The sequence below is a fragment of the Tursiops truncatus genome, chromosome 7, assembly GCF_011762595.2.
Source record: "Tursiops truncatus isolate mTurTru1 chromosome 7, mTurTru1.mat.Y, whole genome shotgun sequence".
In the NCBI taxonomy this organism is placed as follows: domain Eukaryota; kingdom Metazoa; phylum Chordata; class Mammalia; order Artiodactyla; family Delphinidae; genus Tursiops; species Tursiops truncatus.
In genome coordinates, this window is record NC_047040.1 from 53,079,495 (window position 1) to 53,094,939 (window position 15,445).

Genomic DNA, 15,445 nt, shown 5'->3' on the forward strand with positions numbered 1-15,445 from the left:
AAAAGCACTGATACTGATTTTTTTTTTACATGCATGTATGTGCTTCTTACCGGTGAGTTAAGGATTAATATTTGGAATTTATGTTTCCCTTTCCAAATGATTTATGACTAAGTTCGTCATTATAAAGTAGGTAAGCTGTGGAGTCTCTGTATTTTACCTTAAGTGGCTCATGGTTTAAGACAAATTGAGAACCAGTTTCTCATGCAGAATTGGAAAGCTGAGCAGTCTTGAGGAAGAGTTGAATGTTGGAATTACCTTGGGGATGCTTTCATAAAACCAGCGTGCCTAGGTATTCCCCCCACCCCCACATACGTATCTTCTGCTGTGGTAAGTCAGGTGGGCCCCAGTAGATGTACACGTAATTTTCTGATCATGCAAGTTTTCTTACTTCAAATTATTTTTAACATAGTGACTTAGGGATCTGGTTTTACAATATTAAGTAATGATCTGAAACTGGTGTGTGTGAAAAAAGCCCAACCAGCCACTTTGCTTTATTAGTAGCTTAGTGCTTTGCTTATCATTATAGATATACTTTTTATAAGGAGAACATAAGCTCCATGTGGGCAGGGGATTTTGTTATGGTTGTTCATTGCTGTCTACCCAGTTCCTAGAAAAATGCCTGACAAAATAATACAAGTGTAATAAATATTTGTTGTTGTTGAGCAAGTATATGTATAAATAATACTAGGTGATAAGGATATGCTAGACTATAACAATTGTGCTAGTAGAAGTAAAAAACAAAAATACCATTGCCTTTGAGCAAAAGTTAGTTGAGTAAAATTTTGAGTTTTATAGCTCTATACATTTATAGCCATAAAAACAGGATCTTTGAAAAGAATCATGTGATTTGTGTATGGCACATACACATTGTGTAAGTCATCTTGAGGCAACTGGGACATAAAATCCATCCAAGACAAGGTGCCTTCAGGGTTGTATCACCTGAGGTGAGGGAGGAGTAGCTTCTGTTTTTTAATTAAAAATGTTTGTGCATTAATATTTGATATAATTAATAGATTTAGGTTTGCCATCTTATTTTATTTCATTTTGTCCCCTTTGTTTTTTGTTCTTCTGTTCCTTCTCTCCTGCCTTTATAAGTTAAATATTTTTTTTAATTCCATTTTAATTTGTCTGTAGAGTTTTTAGCTATATTTATTTATGTTATTTTTTTGGTCATTGCTCTAGAGAACACACTATATAGCCTTAACTTTTCACTCTGCTTCAGAAAAAAATGCAGAAACCTTGCCTCATGTAGGTCCATTTTAGTCCATATATATCCCATCTGCATACACTATGCCCTCTCAAGACATTGTACTTTTTGCTTTAAAACAAACCTGTGTATTTTAGATAAAGGAAAAAGTTGTCATTTATATTTCTCAAGAAAGTTACCATTTCCAGTGTTATTCATTCCTTTTTGAAAATCCAGACTTCCATCTCCTATCATTTCCAATAAGCCCGAGGAGCTTCCTTTAGCATTTCTTATAGTGCAGGTCTGCTGGTGATACATTCTCTTGGTTTCTCTTCGTTGTTTTTGTTTGCTTTGTTCAATCAGTAAATGTTTTTATTTCATCTTCATTCTTAAGATTATTTTTGCTGGAATTCTAGGTTAATTCAGTTTCTTACTCTTTCAGCACTTTAAAAATTATTCTGCTGTCTTCTGGTCGCCTTAGTTCCTGATAAGAAGTCATCAGTAATTTGAATTATTTCCTTTTACATAATGTGTTGTTTTTTTCCTCTTGCTGCTTTCAGGATTTTCTCTTTATCTTTGATTTTCAGCAACATTGTTTCTCACATATATCAAACAGGCCAAAAATAAATAAATAACAACTTCATAGATGGGAAAAAAGGAAAAAAAAGAAACCTTTTATCTTTGGCCTTTTTAACCGTCTCATACAAACCAACTTCTTACAGTACAGCTAAGTACATACACAAAAAGGTTACTGGAATGCTCGGACTAAGATTTTTTGTTGTGGTGGTTTTTGTTTTTTTTACAAGGTTTTTTTTCTCCTTTGAGATTATAATGAACATGATCACACCACAAGTAAAGTCAGAAGTAGGACAGAGAATGCTCTGAAGGCTGGTTTGGTCATCTGAGATCATTAAAAATGGCTGACCCCCTAACAATATGTACAAAAATATAAAATGTAAATAAAAAATACAAATTTTCCTTTTTAAGTACTTTAAGAAAAAAGTCAGGGCCTTGGAAGTTTTGGTTCTTTTTTCTCCCCTGTTGCAAATTTGCATTGTGGTTAACTACTGACTACTATATATGACTATGTGTATAAGTGTGGTTTTCTTTATGTGTATCCTGCCGGGGATTCTCCAAGCTTTGTGAATCTGTAAATTTGTGCCTTTCACCAAATTTGGAGAAATTTTGGCTGTAATTTCCTGAAATATTTTTTCTATCCCATTCTTTCTCTCTTTCCTTCTTGGACTTTAATTACACATGCACTAGGCCTTTTGATAATTGTCCCACATGTCCCTGATACTGTTCATTAAATTTCTTTATCTGTTCTTTAGATTGGATAATTTCTAATGATCTTACATCAAGCTTACTGGCTTTCCTTTGTCTCCATTTTGAATTTTTTGCTTCATATATTTTTTAGTTCTAGGATTTCAGTTTGGTTCATTTTTTGTTTTGGGTTTTTGGGTTTTTTTTTTTCTTCCTGAAATTTTCTATATTTTTATTCCTTGCAAGCATGTTTTCCTTTGCACTTTTGAGTATGCTTTAAAAACCTCGTATACTAGTTTCAGCATTTGGGTTGGTGTCTCAGTGTTGGTTTCCTTTGATTGTCTTTTTTCTTAAGATTGGGCCACAGTTTTCTGATAAGTTGAGTTATTTTTTAATTGTATCCTGGACATTTTACTATTATGTTAAGGCTTTCGATTCTGGTGCATTCCTCTGAGGAATAGTGACCCTTCAGGCAATTAATTTGATTAGGCTTAAATTGCAAATTCTGTCTCTTACGCAGTTGTTCACATCTCAGTTCAGTCCTGTGATCCTGAGTAGGACACTATTTAGTACATGTATTGGTTCAGCGGTGGTCAGAGATTTGGGAGAGTATATCTAGCCCGTGGGGCTTCCTTTCTTTGGCTCTCTCCACTTTGGGAGCCGCTGAGCAATGATGTGCTTTAGATTGCAGTTATATTTTATAGATTGACAAATTAATCTGGTGTATATTATTTTTACTAACCTAGATAGCATGCTAACCATTGTAATGGAAATTTTTCTTGACTTAGTGATTTGTGTACATCCCCATCTGCATTAAATGATAGCAACTCTGTATAACTTTATAGTATCTAGATTATTTGTGTTTGTGGTCCAGTGAAAAGAATACTTAATTGGGTGTCCTTAAGCTAGGTTTCTAGTCCACCACTAGCTTGTTTTATAGCTTAGGACATTATTATAGCTTAGGACATTGAAATGATTTATCTGACCGTCAGTGTTCTTATCCTTAAAAAGAAGGAATTGGACCAGATAATCTGTAACATCCTTTCTCACATTCAAATTAGAAATTTTCTTAATTGTATTCGGTTATTTTGGTACTGAGCACAGTTTTTTCTCTATATTCTCACTTCTTTTAATTTTTAAATTTTTTTATGTTTCATTTTACTTTTCTGATTTAGTTACCTTATACCATACCATAAACTATAAACTATTTAGATATGCAATTCCAGTAAAATACTTGAATGGCAGTTGTGTGCAAACATAACTATCAGTTCAGCATTTTTCAAAATTACTAAATTTTACTTAATAGATGGCTACTGAAAGACATTTTATTTAGCATCTAACATTGATGACTAGGTTTACTGTGACCAAATATTAGTTCTCATATGTGCACGTATCTGAGGCCCTGTGCCTTTAATAGATCATTATTAAGACTTGATTATTCTGGTTTAGCACCTTATATTTCCATGTGGTGTATATTTCTGAATGATCATTACTACAAGAACACTGGCTATTTCATTCTTAGTTTAAATCGAAACATTGGATGTTTTGTATTAGAATACTTTACGGTGTTTAATAAGCCTTTGTTGTTATTGCTCTTTTGTTCTGAGTCTTTTCTACTAATACATGTTTTTTACACATTGTTATATGGAACTATTTAAAGAGTTTTTGAATTTACATTTAATTATTGATTATATCTTTGCCTATTAAGAAAAATAAGGTAGTCAAATGTCCATTGTGTGGAAATAGTATGTTGTTATTTTACACACATTTTATAAGTGTTAACAAAGGTTCCTTTGGCATATTTTATAGGTGTCATTTGCAGACAGTAAAACTAAACTGTCAAGGAATTCATACCGTTCGGTACTTGTTATTTGGACCAGCTTAAGGAGTCTTTGACAGATCAACTGGCAACAGAAAATGAAAAGTAGCGTGGCACAAATAAAGGTAAGTGTTTGAAACTTATAATAAAGAACATAAACTTGTAGTCAATTATCTACCCTTAAACCAAAATGCATTTATATAATTAGGACATTAGAACCAGACAGTAGAATTGCATCATATGCACATTTAACTTAACACAATTTCAAATGTAGATACTTGGCCAGATGTGCAGGTGGGCAGTTGAGAGAACATACAGGGTGTGTGTGTGTGTTAATCAAGAAAGTGCATGTGAGTGAACACATACAAAAGAAAAATAAACAGCGAGAAATTCCACCATTCTTCTCAAAGGCTCAGATCCTCTCTTGATATTCCGAGACCTCATCTCTAAGGTTCAGGAGGCTTTAGCTGAGGATCCCTTATTTTTCTATTGAGCCTTCCTGTAGCTTCCTTTGCCAGCTGGAAGCAAGCTCCCTAACTCTTCCAGCCCCTCCTCCCTCTGGCTCTTGAAGACTTGTTCCCTGAGCCTAATGGATGCTCAGAGCCGCTGAACATAGGCTGTCTGCTCCACTCACCTGCGTGAGCATGAAATGGAAGATGAGTATCTTCTTCCTTAGTTGGTCACAGTTCCTACATGTCTGTCTACAAGTGAACCTCTTGTTGCATATTGCATATGCATAAATGAGCTCCTTATTCTGTGTTGTACTTTAGACATTATACATTCATTTATTCAGCAGATATTCACTGAATTCTTACTATGTCCCAGTACTTTGGGTAAAATGGTGAATAAAACAAGAATCCTTGGTCTTGCGGAGTTTGCATTCTAGTGGGGGAGAAAGAAAAATCATAAACTTAATACGTAAGTGAATTATATAGTATATTAGGGTGTTAAATGCTAGACTTGCGCTATGGAGAAAAGAAGTAGGGTAAGGTTGATGAGTAGCATTGGAATGATGTAATTTTTCATAGGGAGGGCCCAGTGAAAATGGGCCTTTTTGAGAACACACTTGAAGGAGATGAGGGAGTGAGCCACATAGATGTCTGGGAGAAGAGTGTGCCAAGCAGAGGGAACAACAGAGGCAAAGGTGAAGAGTCTAGTGTGGCTGGAGCAGGTTCTGAGAAAAGTAGAATAGTAGAGGAGGTCAGAGCAGTCACAGGAACCAGTAACTCCATCTGCTTCAGAACTGTTCCTCTGCCTGTGAGCGGACTTGGCAGGAGAGCAAGCCACTCTACTTCCTTTTCTTTTCAGCTGCACAGATCTGCTAGCCAATCTGTGTAGTCCACAGATCTGTTGATACAAGCAGGCACATCACTTCCTGGGTCTTGGAGTCAGTAAAGGGAAAGGTGGATTTTTATTTGATTGTAAAGACCGGCACTTGTCCCTTGCCCTCCTCCACCACCTCTGCACCCCTAAACCTACTTTAAAGAGTGTGAGTAGATGGGAGCTCCTTAACAGCAGGCACCAGGTACCAGACCTGGGATGTGGTAAATGCTTAATAAACTGAATTGATATGCTTACAGGCCAAGGCAGACTCTGCTGCCATCTCTTTGAACTTCTTTTGAGTGTGAGAAGACACTCTCCAGCCTCCCTCCTAGGTAGACATGCAGGCTGTGCTTGCATCGCTCCTTTGGCAGGGGGTTCACTGTCCCTGAAGCTGGCCCCATCTGTCAGTAGATACTTTCATATAGTGTTCTGAAATTTGCCTCTTTGGGACTTGTACTGATTGGTCCAATGACAGTTAATTAAACAATTAATTGTGGGCCGAGTAGGTGGCAGACTCTGTGTTAGGAGCTGGGGACATAAGGAGAAAGGAGACCTTGTGGGGAACTGGCTCTTGACTGAGCCGTGTTAGGTAAGAGCACAGAGATTTAGACTCTGTACCATTTACACAAAAGGAGAAGTGTTTGGTCTTTCTCAGAATTCTTGTCCTGCTTCTCTTAGACTGTGCTTCTCCACGTTTCCCTCTTGTGGTCGTCTGGGGCATTCCCCCAGCTTAGGAAGGGATGTCCTCAATCAGCAAGCCCTTCACACTTAGTGGCTCAGCCCTCCAGCCAGTTCTCAGTTTAGTTTGTCTCCTTCTCTCCATCTTGTTGGCTATAAGCAGGTCCACTAGCTGGTTTGGGCCCAATCTTACCTCAGGTGAAGCTCAGATCCTCTCTTGATATTCTGAGACCTCATCTCTAAGGTTCAGGAGGCTTTAGCTGAGGATCCCTTATTTTTCTATTGAGCCTTCCCGTAACTTCCTTTGCCAGCTGGAAGCAAGCTCCCTAACTCTTCCAGCCCCTCCTCCCTCTGGCTCTTGAAGACTTGTTCCCTGAGCCTAATGGATGCTCAGAGCCTCTGAACACAGGCTGTCTGCTCCACTCACCTCCCCATATTGCTCTCTACATCGTCAGAGACTACAGGTGACTGCACTGTGTACCATATTTGCTTCGCTGAATGAACAATTTAGAGAATTTTTAAAGGTAATTTAAACTATGTTACTTTCAACTACTGCTCTTAGAATCTAAACTCTATGATAAGGGAAATAGGGAAATTAGGTTATTATTATTTGGATCACACTTCGAAATTGTTTTGCACTTAGTAAAACCTACCGAAGCCCAGTTCAGGTTTCCCTTTACTCACTGTCACCCTCAGTACTCTGTACCACAGTGCTTATTCCTAGTCAAGATCTCCTGTTAGCACTGACTAGTGTGCCAGTCATTTGTTAACTTGATCATATTTACAAAATCCTGATTCACGATCTCGGTATTTTTGGTTTCTCCCTCTTACCCACAACAGATATTGTGTAGACGTGTTAAAAATCATTAGCACAGAATTGAGGCCTGCTCCCTAATGCAGTCAAAATAATTGTCATACCTTGTAAAAGAAAAAGTAGACAGTGCAATTTTATTGTTCTTTCTCTCTCCCCTCCCTTCCCTCCTTCCCCTTCTCCCCCTTCTCTGTCTCTCTCATATATACTCTGATGTGTTTAATTGTAGAAATCTTTATAACCATCTCTCTCCCATAAGATCTCAAGTTCCTTGAAGGTTTTTCCTATCTTTTGTATCCCCCAGAGTGTCTAGGCAGGAAGGGCTGTGTCTTATAATAAATAAGTAAATATTGTGTTTAGCGTTACCATGAATTGAATGAATCTTGTGCTCTATATTTGGTTTAGAATCTAGATGTCAAGTGTTATGAAAACCTATATCATATATATTGAACAGTTCTATTTAATTTAATGCTGCCCAGTGAAATAATTTTTAAAAGTTATACACATTGGAAACAGGATTTTAAGATGTTTGCATTCAGTGTGAAATACAGCCAGACTGGCTTCTTTAAATTATAAATTTGATCACATGTTTATTCACCAACATGCATTAGTCTAATTAGTGTATGCTATTCAAAAAATTCAATACTTAAGAAGATTGTATTGGCAATTTACTTGTGATAATGTTATACTCACACTGCTGGTAATTAGATAGTCATAACATAAGAGGAAGTTGGAGCTTGTTTACGTTTCTTTGCAGTATAATTTTCAATTTTTAAATGTATTTTTTTGCCATTAAGGAGGGAAGCATGTAAGTATGTGGAACAAGTTAGTCATTATTTGAATTATTTTTTCTTAGATTTCAAGATAAAGATACTTTGAAAACATACTGTTTTTCCTTTCTTACAGTTCAGTTAATTAAAATTACTTTAATTCTTAAAAATAAGCTTGTCAATATGAATGTTTTTATACCAGTGGTTTAAAAAATTTACCTATTTATAGAGAAATATTTTGGCTTCTTAACTATATTTGGACTTTTAAATTAGGATATGTTCTTAAACTGGATGGTTCATATCTCTGTCTCAGTGTGACATATCTTCAATCTCATGTTACATTGAAGTTACTTATTTGTATGTCTGTTATTTTTCAAAGGATTTGGCTTAGGAGCTATATTTTACAAGTCATATTTTTTAAATCCTTACAGCCTACCGTATTACCATACATGCCATATCAGACACTCAAATATTGTTTGCTGAAAACAAAAATGAATTTTCATAAATACATTGGAGTCAGTTTCTTCTAGCTATTTATTTTATCCAGAGTTAGTAACCTGGACTAATGTTGTGGTTTCTGTAAGCTAATGGAGATAAGAAAGTAAGTTCAGTGTTATAAAAGACTTGGGCATAACTACAGAAGCGAGCTCTTGCTAGAAAATCTCTGGCCCTTGGTCATGTTTTTCACCAAAGGAAAGCTTTGGCCTTGGTTTTCACCAGGAAAGGCCTTTATAAAAATGATGTTCTAGGGGCTTCCCTGGTGGCGCAGTGGTTAAGAATCCACCTGCCAATGCAGGGGACACGGGTTCAAGCCCTGGTCTGCAAAGATCCCACGTGCCATGGAGCAACTAAGCCCGTGTGCCACAACTACTGAGCCTGCATTCTAGAGCCTGTGAGCCACAGCTACTGAAGCCCGCGCACCTAGAGCCTGTGCTCCGCAACAAGAGAAGCCACGAAGCCTGCGCACCGCAACAGAGTAGCCCCCTCTCGCCGCAACTAGAGAAAAGCCCCATGCATAGCAACGAAGACCCAACGCAGCCAAAAATAAATAAAATAAATTAATAAAAAAAAATTATGTTCTGTAAATTTATATATTATTACATAGGAATAAAATATTAACTAAGTGGCATCAAAAATTAGAGAATTTTCTTCTACCTTGAGTTTTTTTGTTAAAAACAGTATTTGATCTATAGTGAAAACCACAAACATTTACCTTGGATGACCTGAAAATTTTGTTTTATCTTATATACTATTTAGGTAATACAAATTATTCTTATGGTTAAAAAAATATTTTGAAATAATTTTTTAAAGCACTTCCAACTTTCCAAGATACATTTGTCATTGTCTATATGTTTTTTAACAGAATTTTTAAATGCCCCCTTCCCCTCTTTTGTTCCTTTGAAAGCATTCTTCTAGTCATGACAGAAGGGAAAACTATAATTCATATCAGAGGACCTCCTCTCCAGAAGACAGGTAAACAGTTTTATGTGTTCCAAATACCATTTAAATTTTTTATAATGAGTTTAAGAAATTATCTAGCTCTTAGATTTATAATTTTAGGGTAAGCAACTTCTTTTTGATGGTTTTACAGGCAATATTATTGAGTGAGCTTGAGAACAGATCATCCTTGAATGGCTGTTCTAGGAATTTCTAGTAAATAATTCTAGATTTTATGAAATTTTTTAGGTGAAAGGGAATAATTTTAATATCTCAGATACTAAATAGAATGAAAGTTTATAAAATGGAAAGGTGAGTTGAAATCACATTATTTTGAAGTGCTTTTACTGTTAATACTATCCTTTATATTTACATAGCTCTTTATATAAGTTTTCAAATGTTTTTATATATATCTTACCATAATTATGTTAAGATCAAAGATCCAGAAATATTACCATTAATGTTCATCATGCATTCATAGTAGGACTTTAGTTATTTCACTTAGTAAGCTATAACCATTAAAAATAACTTGTGAAAGGAAAAGCATCCTCTAACCTTTGTTTCATTTGTCTAATTTCTTATTCCCTATGTACTTTGTTCATATTCCACTCTGCTGTCTCTAAAAACCTTTGCTTTATGGGCATCACGTTAATCACTGTGGTATGCATCTACGATCACCTCCTCCCTATATATATATATATTTTTAAATCTCTCTGCAGACATACACACATGTACGTGTGTGTGTATAAACTAATTGTAGATATGTATATAAAACATGGATTATGTTACTGTGTCTATTTATCGTGTGTGTATGTATTTAACTTCTCTTAAGGTTCTCTGATTTTATTACTTCTAAGATTCAAATAGCAGATTTATACTGTCTATCCCTGTTTGCTAATAATTTCAATCCATTCTCACAGATATCTAATAATATAATTTCAAGAATAGCAGCTGATAAAAATAGTGTTTTGGAGTAGAGTTAAACTGGTCTTTATGGAGGCCAACCAATGACACTAATGTCATTTGTTCAGTACTTTGGTAAAATGAGCCAACTCAGCAAAAGGAATCATTTGGAGGATAGCCTTTTTCATGTTAAACTATATATGATATGCAGATATATATCTTTTACTAAGGACAGTACGAATCAGGGTGTCAAGTTTGGTTAAGTGAATTCCAGGAGTTGTTTTGTTGCACACCAGCTGAAAGCTTTTATAATCATGACTAAATGAATAGGTGTCATCAAAATAAGCTGTTTGTTAAAATCCACTTGATAAGACTTTGTTCAGTCATAGAGTTATGTTGCCATTACCAATATATGACTTTCCTAAGTATAACATCATTATTTTCAACTTAAAACTTTGGTTTTCTTCTTTTATGTGTTAGATACACGGAACAAGAAAGATCCCCTCGGGATAGAGATTACTTTGATTACAGCAGGTCAGACTACGAGCATTCAAGAAGAGGACGTTCTTATGATGATAGCATGGAGTCACGGTTAGTATTGGATATTTTAACTATAGAAACATATATTTGTTTAAATTTTCTTTATGCTTAATAATAATCGCAGCTAGTATTAAATGGATGTTTTTAGGAGCTAAGCTTTCTAACAAGGACTTAATGTGAATTAACTCCTAATTGCAGTAAATATATGTCTCTTATAGATGAAGAAAATGAGACTTAGAGAAGTTAAGTCATTTGTTTGTGTTTTAGAAGTGTATCAGTGGCAAGTCCTGGTCTGTCTGACTAGAGCCCAAGCTTTTATTCATTATACTGTACTACATGAGGAATTGGCTTATGTGAGTTTTTGAGATTGTTTACTGAATGAAAGCCATTTATATTATATGACATAGAGTGATCTTAATTTACTTTCCTACATAATGGCAGAGGGACATTGAGAATGAAGTTACCAGTCTGCAGTTTTTATCTAAGTGTAAATTATTCTTACTTGAGTCTTGAAGAACTTGATTTCCCACCTTATTAGTCATCCAGTTTCAAAAACTTGCCTACCATGTTTTACTGTTCACCTAGTTCTATATCCTTTTTGATGTCTCTCTCACATTATCCACTCTATGACTACTGAGACTATAACCCACTAGAATTTTGATCAAATTTCTCCGCAGTTTGGAGTAGAGAAATAATATCTCCAGTTTGGACATATTAAACACGTTATTTGATATCTGCAGCCAAAATTTCCTTCTCACTACTTACTTTCTAATATGTAACCAATCCTTAAATGTCAGATTAACCTCAAAAGCCAGGTTCTTCTGCTGTTACCCTAATGACACCTTAATAAGAAAAGCTACTACCACCATAATTGGTGAGCTAGGCATTCCTATACCTTCTCAAATACTGTCAAAATTCTTACAAACTAGGTACTGTATCTCACAATTTAACATGTAAGGGATTGGGGTCTGAACTGATTAACTAACCTGAGGTTGCCATTACCCATCTAGTAGATGATGAAACTGAGATTTGAGCTCAATTCTGGCTCCAAAACCCATGTTTATTTCCATATGCCCTAACTGTATTACTTCACTCTAACTCTGTGTTTGGTCCACTGTATGTATATAAAGTCTCACTTGTTCCACACAGTCACACTGTGAAGAAAGCAGGTTGTGTATTATGCAGAATATAAAGGCTGTAGTACAAAAACACTTGAAGAGAAATACTTCTGTTTAGACTCAGAAGAATATTACTTCTGCACTCTAAAGGAACAAACACTATAATCATGTAAGGACATGATTTTACCAGCCAGTGAGAGTCTTACCTGGCGTTTCTCAGAAGAATCATAACCAGTGTCAGTAAATCCCTTCTGTTGCTATTCTCTTGGAACATTTTACATCTACAGTAAGAAGCAACTCAATTACAAATCTCTGGCTAGATTTCAGAGGACCTGCCTTTGACTAATTGGGGTTTCTGTTTGGAACCACTTTTTTCCCCCACTGTTCATGTTGTCTTAGTAGGTACGGACTCTGTCTTCATGGGGCAGTCACTCAGGTCTCTTTATACTTCAGTTTTAAAGAGTTCCTCCACAGCTGCCTGGGTAGGTGACTTGCTTCTGTCTCTCTATTTATTAAGACATATTATCTCAAATATACCCTCTAGATTTAGCTAAAATCTATTGAGTGGTTTCCTGGTAATGCAGTGATAATATGAAACTTGTTTTTATTTATTGTATTCATATAACTCATGGTTGCACAAAGCATGAGCAGAATAATCTGACTTTCCAGGCAGTATAAGTAAAAAACAGCCAAGTGGACAAACTCTTCTCTGGGGAAAGATAGCAAAAAGCAAGGCAAAGCATTATTTCTTGCTCATTCTTGATAGTTTGGGAACATTAAATACCCTAATCATTTTAAAAGTGCTAACTTAAAAAGGGATAGTCACCTGCATTAATAGGGAAAAGTTATTGTGCTAGAAAATGGTTTATTTTTTCACATTGTCTCAACCAGAAGCTTCTTATATTTTGAGATTTATAATAAATTACGAGTTCTATCAAGACAATTTCAAATGTTACAGTTTATTATAACATTCTTACTCCTAAATTGCCATTATTGGAGATAAACTCTGGTTTCTCCTTTATACAACTTATCATGTACATCACAGGCCAATTTGTCATCTTAAAATACTATTTTCACATCACTCTTCCACTCAGAAACTAATATTAAAGATTCCTCATCAGTTCCAGGATAAACAACCTAAAGTCTTTGCTTGTCTTTTAAGATTTCATAGTCTGACTTGAACTTACCTTTCCAACTACTGTTATATATGATTCGTTATTGTTTCTACTTATTCTGGCCCAAATACCCTTGCTCAGCTTTTCAGTAGTTATTCTGTCTTCTACTAGTTGCAGAATGCCATCCTCCATTCCCCCTCCCACCTTCCTACCTTGCCCCCAATGTAAATCCTGTTAAGCCTTGATGACCTAGTTTGTTACATTTTCTCTGTGAGGCACTTCCTTAACCACTTTTCCTTGTCTGAATTTGTGGCCCCCAAATAGTCTCACTCATTTGGTATGCAGTTCATTTAAGAATGTAATTTGTATTGTCTTTTCTCCATTAAAAAAATATATTACAGAAGTAGAGACCGAGAAAAACGCAGAGAAAGAGATGTGGATCGGAAAAGGTCCCGGAAATCTCCATCTCCTGGGAGAAGAAGCCCAGAACCATTGGTAACCCAGAGTTCCTCTGCTCAGGATGAACCTACTGCAAAGAAGAAGAAAGAGGAGGTGGATCCTCTTCTTACGCGCACTGGTGGAGCATATATTCCTCCTGCAAAGCTCAGGATGATGCAAGAACAGATTACAGATAAAAACAGGCATGTCAATATCACTAAGTATACAAGGAAGTGATACCCTCATTTTAAAAAATCATCTGTGCTCTAATTAACCTTGGCTGCTGAGAATTTGCATGAGTCCACAATGATAGAGACTTCAAATTAGACTTCTTTCCTTCCTACCTTCAGAAGCTCCACTGGAGCTCTGCTTACTATTTTCCCTGACATTAGCTCATAAGCTCTTTACTTTTTGCATGAATGAATGGAAAAGTTTGAGGAAAGATCGCTTATCTTTTTTTTCTTTCCTGGTTTCAAGCTATTCCTTTTGTAGTTGCATGCATGCCTATTAGTAATGTCCATTCTTCGTCGATAATCAAGAGTAATATTGATATTTCAGAACTAAAATGGATCTTTCCAGTTGTACCAAACCAGGAGTTGGCAGACTTTTCCATAAAAGGCCAGATAATATCAATAAGTATTTTAGGCTTTGTGTATAAGGCCAGATAGTAAATATTTTAGGCTTTGTGCATTATTCTGTCTGTTATAGCTACTCCCCTTCACCATTGTAGTGAATACAGTCATAGATAAAATATGTAAACAATTGAGAATGGCTTTGTTCCAATAAAGCTTTATTTGCAAAAAACAGGCTGTAGGCTAAATTTGGCTCATGGGTATAGTTTGCCAACCCCTGTACTAAACTCTGAAACAGTTGACAGTTTTCTCTTTTCCCTCCTTTTCTTAGACCATAACATCTTAGACTATAGTTTTTTGCTACACTAAGGCAAACAATCAAAATTCATATATGACCATTCACCCTTTAAGTACCTTTTCTTCCCTTTGCAAAATAATTGGGATGAAGAGGAACTATGTAGGAAAGTGCAGCTGAGTTTTTCAAGGTCTTTTTCTCTAGTGGAATGAGATAACCAGGAAAACTGTGGTCCAAGCTTGAAGTGATCACTCAATTGCCAGGTAGTCAGGAAAAAGATTGGGATAGAAGATAGCTATGCTTTAAGAAAAACAGATTCCAGGTGAGTCAAGAAAATCTTCCCACATCTTTCTTGGGTATTTTCTTGGCAACTTGAAAGTACTTGAGAACCTTATATAAATGAAATCTAAATTTGTTGCAAGAATTAGCTTGAAGTAGAAATGTCATTTATATAAAGTATAAATATTTGAAATAAAGTTTAAAAAATTTATGAGCTAGAAGGGAGACATTTAAATGACATTAAATTTAAAACTAATAAGTAAGTTTTTCTCTATGCGTCATATTCTGGCACTTGGTAGTGATGCCTGGAGTGGTATGTTGAGAAGGGATTGGGATATGCTTTCTGTGGTTTGTGGGAGCTTCATGATCATGTCAGAATTCTGCTCTTACTGGAGGCAGTAGTGACGGCATTAGTGAGAAGTGCAAATCCAGTCCAAATCCAGTCCAAAGCAATCCTAATTGTAAAAGACCGGGTACATTGTTGTTAATCCCCAAGTCTGGCTTCCTTATAAAGGGGGCAGAGAAGAGTCCACAGTATATGCAATTTTAAACAGATTCTTGGAAGATAATTTTATATACAGTTGAACTCTGCTTATAGGCTATAAAAGGGACAGGAGAAGTAGAAGTGTAGTCTTTGCTTTCAGTAGATACTAAATCAGGTTAAGTGTAGGTTTCCTAATTAAGAAATACAAGTGTACTTAATTATCATCTGTTGACCAAAGTTTAATAGGAGAGTTTGTGATTATGTATCAGCAATATCTTATTGATCAGGCTAATTGTTAAGCCATAGATCTTATTACTCTAGACAGCAGCATACTAAACGGTTGGGGTTAGGGGGCCGGAGGAGTCTTCCACCTTGGATGCAGGCAGTAAAGGAGTCTGTAATCTATAGAGAATT

At 35.8% G+C, this 15,445-nt stretch overlaps 1 protein-coding gene across 1 annotated transcript in view; it reads left to right on the plus strand.

Moving 5' to 3' along the window:
- CWC22 (CWC22 spliceosome associated protein homolog) overlaps window positions 1-15,445 on the plus strand; it is a 62,848-nt gene that overhangs the window by 16,539 nt on the left and 30,864 nt on the right. The window contains exons 2-5 of the mRNA XM_019931591.3: window positions 4,259-4,393; window positions 9,256-9,323; window positions 10,671-10,781; window positions 13,365-13,604. Coding sequence (XP_019787150.2) covers window positions 4,367-4,393; window positions 9,256-9,323; window positions 10,671-10,781; window positions 13,365-13,604 — 446 coding nt within the window. The 5' untranslated portion in view covers window positions 4,259-4,366. The remainder of the gene's footprint in view (window positions 1-4,258; window positions 4,394-9,255; window positions 9,324-10,670; window positions 10,782-13,364; window positions 13,605-15,445) is intronic.